At 42.1% G+C, this 10735-nt stretch overlaps 1 protein-coding gene across 2 annotated transcripts; it reads left to right on the top strand.

Moving 5' to 3' along the window:
* Positions 1 to 33: 33 nt before the first annotated feature.
* On the top strand, positions 34 to 10714 carry LOC139423877 (lysosomal-associated transmembrane protein 4B-like). 2 transcript variants are annotated; one of them, XM_071175520.1, is made up of 8 exons: positions 53 to 297; positions 1060 to 1171; positions 2168 to 2241; positions 2617 to 2739; positions 2934 to 3032; positions 5853 to 5948; positions 8165 to 8227; positions 9407 to 10714. In XM_071175520.1, the coding sequence occupies exons 1-8, from the start codon at positions 205 to 207 to the stop codon at positions 9488 to 9490; spliced, it is 744 nt and encodes a 247-aa protein (XP_071031621.1). In that variant the 5' UTR covers positions 53 to 204; the 3' UTR covers positions 9491 to 10714. The 2 variants fall into 2 exon arrangements, with proteins under 2 accessions (XP_071031628.1, XP_071031621.1); XM_071175527.1 differs by lacking the exon at positions 8165 to 8227 and having other exon boundaries at positions 34 to 297.
* The last annotated feature ends 21 nt before the right edge of the window (positions 10715 to 10735 follow it).

Below are 10735 nucleotides of genomic sequence, written 5' to 3'. Positions count from 1 at the left end.
TGATCCTATCCAGCTCAGGTCACATGCTCCAATGTTTGCTACTTGCCTGAGTTGATCACTAGAGCCGGCGTGAGAGTGTTATCGCTAATTGCAGACGACACCGCGCTTGCCGGAGAAGAAATTCACTTCGATCTATTTGGATTGTTTATCATTAACAGTTAGATATAGATATCTGTGAAGTGCCTCATCCTTGGATTGTAAAATATGATTTCCCCGTGGGACCGATGGCATTCCACCAGATGCTGCCTGTGCTGTCATGTCCGCACGGGCACCGTTATCCTGGGGGTTTGGTATATGGTGAGCATTCACAGTCGCTATTATTCACAACACTATTTAGATTGGCTCAACAACCAACAAAAACAGTTATTATTTGTAGGACGTTTTTCCATGTTCAATGTTAATTTTTATCCAGCAGAAAGTAGTCTCATTGTGCTTGGCTGCAAGTGATAACATTTTATTTAATGGATTGTTTTAATTATGGACGAACAAGTTATTCCGCTAAGGAGTCCAAGAAGGGGTTAACGTAACCAAACACCAGTGGGGGAAAAACGTTAATGAATTGTTCAGTACACTCAGCCCTTCAGGACAGGTTACAGGTCTTGTGTCAGGTAGACGCCTTTAGGCTATGGCAATAATTCATTTTCCATTGTGCACTTATATAGAATTAATTCAAAAGTTAATGCACCATTACTATCCTTGTGGAGTCGTTCCATCATGTTGACATTAAATTGAATGTCAGCCTACACTGCTGAGTTAGAGGTGGTTCACTCAAATTATAAAATGACTGTTTCCTTACCTGGAACACAGCCAAATAGTTCCTAAGTAATGAATCCTATGATGAAGTAATTTGGGTGAGCAAGTTATCCCTTTATAATAAAGGCTGAGCTATTATGTATCTGTATCCTCCTGTCAGTCAGACTGGTCCTGATGTCTATGTGTTTAGCTGATCAATGCCATCAAATGCTTGTGGAGCCTTTCCTTCATGTTGAAATGTCTAAATGTATCCTATTCCTATCTTGTTTGTCAGTCTAAATGTCCTTATGTCTTAATGTCCTTTAGCTGATCAATGCGGTGGTGTTACTCATCCTCGTCACGGCCCTGGGCGATCCTGACCAGTACCATCTGACCAGCGCTGAGCTGGCTAACGACTTAGATGACATGGATGACGCCAGTAAGTAGCCTATGGCTTTATGCTGGGATAGATGTGTGTGACGTTGCATAGGCCTGCCCACGCCTCCTTAGTAGCCTGACGGGCCAGTGTGTTTGTGCTCTAGCCAACTCCTCTGTCTGTTGTGTATGTGATGACAACGATGGAAACTACTATGGCGTTACATATCAATGCCAAAACTACTGGTTTTATAAATCACTTGATATCATTGAAAGCAGCCAATAGTCAGTATTTCTCTCACTTCACAATAAAGCCGATCAAATATCTCAGTCCGTGGGCACGCATGTCTAATGTTCAGTTGTGTTGGGTATTTTCACAAACTTGCTAAATCAGCTAGGTCTTGCCCAGGTTGGAAGTGAACTGTAGCAGCATATGCTGGCCAAATTGACATGTCTGCCATTGGTTGTCTGTACAGTAGTGTCTGATTGAAACTGACTGAGTTGACCCAGTTCCGGTCAGATTAAGCGGTCCTGTGATCTCTTTTGCCATTGGTCCAACTGGCCTTGCATTAGGCAGGCCATAGAAATATAATTACTAGAACGGCCATCCCTGTTCAAATCAATGTGCCATGATAGGTGGAACTGCACATTTCTATGAGGCAGGCAGTGATTCAGTTCAGGCTAGTTACAGAACTAAAGCAGACTGGCTTTTGTTCTGTTCTGTTGGAGCATACTACTGTGTTCTCTGGGCTGTGCACAGATGGACAGGATTACAGTGACGCTGACAGTCAGTGACATAGTATTTTTGTTTTTTGTGAAATTCACTCAATGTCATGGTATCAAGATCAGGTTACATCTACTCAGAGCAAGTTGGGTCATTTTCACATAATCAGTGTCAAACTAGGAATGAGCTGAGTTTATTATAAGCTTATAAATTACTGTGAGATTAATTCAATCACCACCCAAGGGCAAACACCAAGTGATTTTCTCATCATTTGCTACAGTTATTAATTTATTTGAATGCAGACCTTGTATACAGTACGATTCCCTTCTATTCCAGACATGTGTATTGCTTCAGCGATCTCGTTGCTGATGATACTAATTTCTGGGATGGCGACCTACGGTGCGTATAAGGTAAGCAAACGTCACATCAATAGCGTTCTGCTGTTGCTCGTACTGGTATACTATGTCTGCTCTCGTAAGAATGAATACAGATGAAGACACTAGGAGAATCGTCCAAATATAGTTTAAACGTTATTGTCCAAATGTAGTTTAAAAACAAACTTTCAAATCAAGATTTACAGACATGGTCTTGAATGGCTGGGTCCCACTGGAGAAAGTTTACCAAACCTCCCACCAGAAACACATTGATTTACGTTTAATGCATCGTTCAGAACGTTTTGTTTGAATCTTATTTTTTTCAGATAGATATATTAGTCTTTCCTGCAGCTGCAGCTCTTCAGATGCTATTCCCTCGTGGCTAACATAAAACTGTTTTTCCTGTTTCAGCAACATGCGGCTTGGATCATCCCATTCTTCTGCTACCAAGTCTTTGACTGTGCACTGAACACCCTGGTGGCTGTTAGTATTGTGGTCTACCCCAACACCATACAAGATTACCTCCAACAGCTGGTAAGAAGGACTCCAAAGTCAAACTCTTATTCTAATAACGTCCCTGAAATAACACTCTATTGCCTGTATAATGCACTAGATAGTGCACCATATAAGGAATTGGGTGCCATTTTGGATGTAGCCACCACACTCTTTACCCCCAATCTCACTGCAGCTGATTTTGTCCGTCTGACTATCTGGTGTCACCCTCACAGCCTGAGAACTTCCCCTACAAAGAGGACATCATGGCCATGAGCAACGTGTGCTTGGTCTTCATCGTGCTCCTCTTCATCGGATGCATTCTCACCTTCAAGGTAACTGCTACTGAACTGACACATGCAAATTTCCCTACCACAGATTCCTAACACATTGTATAAGTTTTGTTACTTACTGTATGAGTGACAAAACAGTGCTTATGCTGTGTGAGAGGAAAATGGTGTTCATCTGGGGAAGTTATTCAGGTTATTTTTATGGCAGAAACCTTTGCCGGACGGACAGAGGATTCTGCAGAGGTTCAAACGTCTGGCAGGAGCCGTTTCACAAGGCTGTTTTCATAACACCATAATGGGAGCCATTGAGGTAGTGCCCTCGTCAGTGTTGCTCTTGGCCCATCCAAGTTAGAAAGCTTTCACATTAGCTCTGACAAACTGTCAGATGATGCCAATTGCCAACGTCCCACCACACTATACAACTCTGTTTTATGGCATTGTAAAAGCCCCTCTAAATGGCCTGCTAGCTCTATTAGGCTGCTGCTACAGAGCTCCTGTGTTGTACAAAGACCATCCAGATGGAGGGAAACAGATTGAGAGAAAGAGGATGTGTTTTATTTTTTATAGACTTCAGTAAGGCTCTGTGTCACCATGTAAAACTGTGGAGATACCTTACTGAGAGCATCTTAATGCAAACATGCTATAATAATGAGGATGACCACACGTTTCTATTACTTCTGGTCCAATCCAAAAGTAAGGGTTGATGCGTAGCTCAGCTGTCAGTAAGTGATAATTGTTCTGTATAGATGTTTCTACCTCTATCAGCATATCATCCACAGAGGATTGATGATTGTATGTGAGTTTAGCATGTTGAGGAATGTCTTTTGGAATTTCTTACAGAATGTCTATAGACAGTATATACCATATGGAGGTCTACAGTTTTTACTGCACATTGTTGAAGAGACCGTAAAATTGACAATTCAGGTGTCAATTCATTTAAGTGGTGTGTGCAGTGGGATATATATAGAGCATTCGGAAAGTATTCAGACCCCTTCACTATATCCACATTTTATTCTAAAATTGATTTAATAAAACAGTTTCTTAAGCAATCTACACACAATACCCCATAATTGCAAAGCGAAAACAGGTTTTTAGAAATGTTTGCACATTTTATTAAAAATAAAAAACAGATACCTTATTTACATAAGTATTCAGACCCTTTGCTATGAGACTCTAAATTGAGCTGAGGTGCATCCTGTTCCCATTGATCATCCTTGAGATGTTTCTACTATTTGATTGGAGTCCACCTGTGGTCAATTCAATTGAATGGCCATGATTTGGAAATGCACACACCTGTCTATAAAAGGTCCCACAGTTGACAGTGCTTGTCAGAGCAAAAACCAAGCCATGAGGTTGAAGTAATTGTCCATAGAGCTCCGAGACAGGATTGTGTCGAGGCACAGGTCTGGGGAAGGGTTCCAAACATTTCTGTAGTATTGAAGGTTCCCAAGAACACAGTGGCCTCCACCATTCTCAATTGGAAGAAGTTTGGAACCACCAAGACTCTTCCTAGAGCTGGCCGCCCGGCCAAACTGAGCAATCAGGGGAGAAGGGCCTTGGTCAGGGAGGTGACCAAGAACCCAATGGTCACTTTGACAGCGCTCCAGAGTTTCTCTGTGGAGATGGGAGAACCTTCCAGAAGGAGAACCATCTCTGCAGCACTCCACCAATTAGGCCTTTACGGTAGAGTGGCTAGACGGAAACCACTCCTCAGTAAAAGGCACATAACAGCCCACTTGGAGTGTGCCAAAAGGCACCTAATGAACTCTAACCATGAGAAACAAGATTCTCAGGTCTGATGAAACCAAGATTGAATTCTATGGCCTGAATGCCAAGCGTCACGCCTGGAGGAAACCTGGCATGGTGGTGGCAGCATCATGCTGTGGGGATGTTTTTCAGTGGCGGGGACTGGGAGACTAATTCCTCAGGATTGAGGAAAAGATGAATGGAGCCAAGTACAGAGATCCTTGATGAAAACCTGCTCCAGAGCGCTCAGGGGCGAAGGTTCACCTTCCAACAGGACAATGACCCTAAGCACACAGTCAAGACAACGCGGGAATGGCTTTGGGAAAGTCTCTGAATGTCATTGAGTGGCCCAGCCAGATCCCAGACTTGAACCCGACCTGAAAATAGCTGAGCAGCGACGCTGCCTATCCAACTTGAGAGAGCTTGAGAGAATCTGCAGAGAAGAATGGGAGAAACTCCCCAAATGTAGGTGTGCCATGCTTGTAGCGCCATACCCAAGAAGACTCAAGGCTTTAATCGCTGCTAAAGGTGCTTCAACAAAGTACTCAGTAATGGGTCTGAAAACATTTGTAAATGTTATATATAGAAATGTGCAAATTCTAAAAACCTGTTTTGGCTCTGTCATTATGGGGTATTGTGTGTAGATTGATGGGGAGGGGGCAATTTAATCCATTTTGGAATAAGGCTGTAACGTAACAAAATGTGGAACAAGTCAAGGGGTTTGAATACTTTCCGAATGCACTCTGTATACATACAGCTGAGCTCAGTCCTAGACTGTTTTATAGTTGCCTACTGCTTTACCAGATGATGATGTTTGCCTGGACAGGACAGAACCACAGAAAGCTACCTGAGCTTGTTTTTGTGCCACCCTCCTGAATGAGCTGTACTATACTATACCTTTCTGCAATGGACTGGACATTGAGTCTTGTAATTTTGTGAATGAATGACACCCCTCTGCATTGGGCTGGAGATTGAATCTGAATGCTTTCTGAATTAATTATACAGTATCCCTTTGGATTAAGATTAATATTGAGCCTTTGACAGATACTGTACCTTATCTTTATCAGCAGCTGACATTTCTTTTATTTTATGTCTTTGATAATGGTTTTCCCTTTGCAGGCGTACCTGATAGCGTGTGTGTGGAACTGCTACCGGTATGTGCGTGCAAGAAGCACCACAGAAGTCCTGATATACGTCACTACTAATGACACCACGGTAAGTCACAGGACACAAGCATCTATTTCAATTGCTGTACAGTACATAAATGACAATTCCTACATTATGACATGGTGGGTTTGTTTTTTTATTTTCTACCAGTCTGCTGTAGTTACTACAGGGTAATACAATGAAGTATATTTCCTCTGTTCAGTTAGTTGGGTTTGAAAGAAACTGATATATACTCATGACAAACCACCTCTGTGAATGCTAACCACCTTTTTGACAGTTATATTTTTCCGCAAATATCGACATTGCATTTACTCCTACAATAATATGTTGTAATTTCCAACTCAAACAGCAGCTGAAAAAATATACTGTTTCTGTTATTCACTCTAACCCTTTGCTTGCAGAGTTGAAAACAATCTAGATGTTTACCAGTGCTGTATTATCATATATCTCATCTACTCTATAATTACCCTCCCTTCCTCATAAACTCCCTCTGCTTTGTGCTTTTCATTCTGGAGAAATCTTTAGATAAATGTTTTTTTATGATAGATTTCTCGGTGTGATGCTATTGTGTGTTTACAAAGAAAACATAGAAACCTCATATCCAATGGAAAAAGGATGAACTTATTCCAGGTCACGGATCAGGTTCATGTTATGCGTAGGTTAGGTTCCCCTCAAGACGGTGAGGGAGAGCACATTTCAACAGTTAAGCCATCATGTCAGTATAGGAAGGAAGTATAAAGTTGTAGTAAGTTGGGCTGTAGTAAGGGGCTTTGCGTGGATGAGGCTCCAGTCCACACTGGAAAACTCATTAATATGGCTACAGTACATTGGCCACCTACTCATTGAAAAGATCTCGGTCTGTCTCTCTCTTTCTCCTACTGGTATCATGTAGCCCAAGCTTGGCCACCTGGCTGCTTATCCTCTGCTTCCGCTGCAGATATTACAACACGTTATCCACTGTTGAACCAGGGGAGGGGAGAAATACAGCCTGAAAACATGGCAAGGATCTAGTTTAGCGATCAGACCGTTGCAGCACTGCTCATCCAGCTAGCCTGGGGGAAGAGGATTACTGTGTGATGTCACAATGCAGGTGTAGGAGAGGAGAGGGAGGAGTTGTCAGAACAGTGTTTGTACCTCAACGATGAGAGTCAGAACGATACCATTATCAGGACTTTTTGTTCTACCAGTAGAATGTGTCACTATATAATGTTGTAATTGACAAGAGTTTCATATCTAAAAGGGATGGAGTAGGCTTATGTAAATTTGATTTTTATTTGTCTCCAGAATATAAACCTTAAATTCCAAGCCACTACGAATGGTTCATGATGCTCATGGTTTGTTTTGAACATGGAGAGCACGGGCCGGCTATAGATGGCCCGCAAGTTTTTAATGTTTCAGTTTAAAATGGACATGTGTGATACAATCTCTCTTTGGGCTTAGTTGTGGTCAATTTACAGCGTACAAACAATTTTTATGTACCGGCCCCCAGACCATCCCCGCCGACCAAAAATCAAAATCTAGTTTTTGTACCATGTTGTGTTGCTACTGTGTTGTTGTGTTGCTACCATGCTGTGTTGTCATGTTGCTGCCATGTTGTGTTGTTGTCTTAGGTCTCTATTTATGTAGTAGTGTCTCTTGTCATGATGTGTTTTGTCCTACATTATTATTATTTTTATTCCCAGCCCCCGTCCCCGCAGGAGGCCTTTTGCCTCTTGGTAGGCCGTCATTGTAAATAAGTATTTGTTCTTAATTGACTTGCCTATTTAAAGAAAAAAGAATTGCCTACCCCTGATGTAGAGGAATGACGTGATGTTTTGGTGTAAAACACCTTAGCTATGAAGGGACTGGACGAGACTGCTCTTTTTAACCATTCAAATCATTAGTCAAATGTGCTAGAAAAACAACATACTGCCTGCCATGCTTTCTGTAGGTCTAGGCTTTTCAGGCTTTTCAATTAAGGCTTGTGGTCAGACAATATTCTGGTAAGTGGTCAGTGGTCAGACAATATTCTGGTAGACCACCAGTCTACGGGAGTGTTCTGATTCCCTACTTCTCTCCTGAAGTGTGCACTCCCTTACTCCCCTCCTGAACTTAAATGCTGTTGTTTGAGGGATTTAGAGGAAGTTTCCTACACCAGTCCATTCCTTTTAAATCTATCGTGGGGATTGACCGACTGCACACTTCATGTGTAAAGGTAGACTGCAGCCATCTGTGTATTATTGACAGGTTATTATAATCAGGGATACTGCATTGCCTTCCGACAGGTGGCGTCACTCCTACACGACGCTAAGCCCTCGAACAGAGCAGATGGAGTCGCGCTATCTGACGTAAGACAATATTGGGGATAGCCTACTGTAGATGTGATGTCTTCCACATTTCTGAAAGTCAGTATGTCTGGACTGAGCGGAGCCACCGAGGGGGCGGTTTTCCAGACACACGTTGCTTTTTAGTCCAGGACTCGACCTAATCTGTGTCCGGGAAACCACCCCGTGAATGAAGTATAGCTTCAGGACATCAAGCACAATGTGTAGTGTTAAATCACTGGTCTGAGATCAGAAAGGTCCACCATGACATGGACTCCAGTCTGGACTGTAATGCCATTATGCCCCTAACCAGTGCCTTACTGTTGTGTGTGAGGATGACAATGGCATTCTCTAACCATATTTTACAGTATCCTCTGACGGTGTTGTCCATCGAAAATGCATTGAATCATAGATGTTGCTTACAGTATGTTTCTGTCAGTAGGAAAACCAGGATGGGTTACATACATCTGAGGCACACACACACGGCCAGCCATTTCCCATGATAGTATTTGGTTGGTTCCCCAGAGAGAGAGTGTAGTAGTCTGAAGAGAGGACATCTGAGACGGAGTTCTACTTTACCTCGTCAAAGACATAGAGGAACTGGCTGACTGAACCTGACTCATGTCAGTCAGATAGGATGTGAATGTGGTCTACAGTGGACTTGACTTGCTGTCTGAGAACCACAGTCACAGCCTGGAATCCAAACTGAGTATCACTCTGTTTCACTTCACTGATTTCAGTCTGGACCCGCTCCAGTAGATTTGGACCACATTCATTCATGACCCTCTCTATAGATTTGGACCACATTCATTCATGACCCTCTCTATAGATTTGGCCTCTCAATAAACTTGTACCATATTCATTCACGGTCTCCCTTTCTCTCTCTTCGTCTTCTCTCATTTCTCTCGGTTCTCCCATCCAGACTATTATATAATCATTACAGATCTGTTTTGAAATCCTCTGTCATCCTCTCTATATATGACCATCGTGTCACTTCTGGGAGCTCACACTATTTTCACTTTATCCTCAAGAGTATATTTGACCAATTGCTGTTTAACCCACTACCAATATTACTGCTTGTAGTCTTTGCCAGTGACTAAATATATTCTAACCATGTCAAACAGTTTTGAACACTTTGTGTTCTGTTGTCAGTCACATGTTAGAAGAGACTTGTCTTGATCACCCTTTATTCTGTATTCTCAGGTACTGTTACCCCCATATGATGACACCATGTCTATTCCATCCAAGAACGCTCCTCCCCCCTATGGGGCACCCTACATAGCATGAAGAACCTGGGCCGCTGTTCTGCTGACCAACTGGACCCCTTGTTACTACAGCAACCTGACATTCCAACCAGACCTGGGTCAACAAATAATATTTGTTTTCTTTCCAATACACTATGCATTTTATAGTTGGCATTTGATAACTGTGTTAGCAGTATTTTAATAAAGTTTACAAATATATATACTTTGACCCAGACCCCAATACCACTGATGCTTTCCAAAACATTTAACCTACACACATTTACTTACTTACCTGTTACTGTGATACTGTTTAACATTATACTGTTTATTTGGAGTTATTTATTTTCACTGATCTACAGTTGAAACATCGAGCAGGAAAGAGTTAAAATATGAGCGCGCTAGTAGTGTGTGTAATAGCAGATATATATTTTCTTGCTTGTACTAAACTGTACTTCTACATGTTCTCTACTGTCAGTCCTAGTCCAAAGGCCACCCACCAGAAACGTGTTTCCATGGTCTATGAAGCAAGTACTTGTGAGAGACCTACACAAATCAAATCAGGCACTGAACCCCCCCCCCCCCCCCAAAAAAAATATATATATATTGCCCATGATTTAGGCTGGTCCCAGATCTGTATGTGCGTTGTCATGTATGGCATGACGATTACAGTCAGAGAAGTTGGCTAAAGCACACACAGATCTGAAAACAGGCAAGTGGGGATTGTATCCTCGACTCAAAATATTTATTTGTTCTGCCCATGATCACTGTTCATTGTTGGATTTCCTTTACAAACAACTTCCTTTTTGATAGGGTGCACTGAGAGATGTATGAAGTGTTGCTATGCGCGGAAGGATTCCAAAGATTTAAAGCACCTGCCTGTAATCTAACAGATGATCGAAGAGCAGAAGTCATATCACCAAGTTACTCGTACGTTATTGTTTAGTGTGTGTAGAAAACTGTCATTATCCTGAATTATTACAACAGGACAGTGTTGAGTTGACCTTTATTTTACAGGTGGAGTTTTAGGACTTGTACATTTGATCTTATATCTGTGTTGTTTCGAATAAAGTAAAAAGTGGTGGTCCTGTTTTTTGAATTAAGCCAATGTAAGCGGACTGGCCTGCTCTGCCGGATGCAGTTATTGGCAAGCTGCTCCCCAGACGGGGGATGTCCTCTGAGGACTCCGTCACATTTAACCGTCTGCTGCTGCAGCATAAAAAGACACTGAAGTTATATTTATTTGTCCATTAAAAACACATTTAATTGACGGACAGATCTTGTGTTTTTA

Source organism: Oncorhynchus clarkii, chromosome 2 (genome assembly GCF_045791955.1).
Source record: "Oncorhynchus clarkii lewisi isolate Uvic-CL-2024 chromosome 2, UVic_Ocla_1.0, whole genome shotgun sequence".
Lineage (NCBI taxonomy): Eukaryota > Metazoa > Chordata > Actinopteri > Salmoniformes > Salmonidae > Oncorhynchus > Oncorhynchus clarkii.
This window is presented reverse-complemented; position numbering and strand designations above follow the sequence as displayed.

Bases quoted from the DNA above. Each gene is read 5' to 3' on its own strand.
- LOC139423877 (XM_071175520.1), top strand. From the start codon at position 205: ATGATTTCCCCGTGGGACCGATGGCATTCCACCAGATGCTGCCTGTGC. The intron at 2,242-2,616 runs GTAAGCAAACGT...TTCCTGTTTCAG, and splicing joins CGACCTACGGTGCGTATAAG to CAACATGCGGCTTGGATCAT. The intron at 8,228-9,406 runs GTAAGACAATAT...CTGTATTCTCAG, and splicing joins ATGGAGTCGCGCTATCTGAC to GTACTGTTACCCCCATATGA.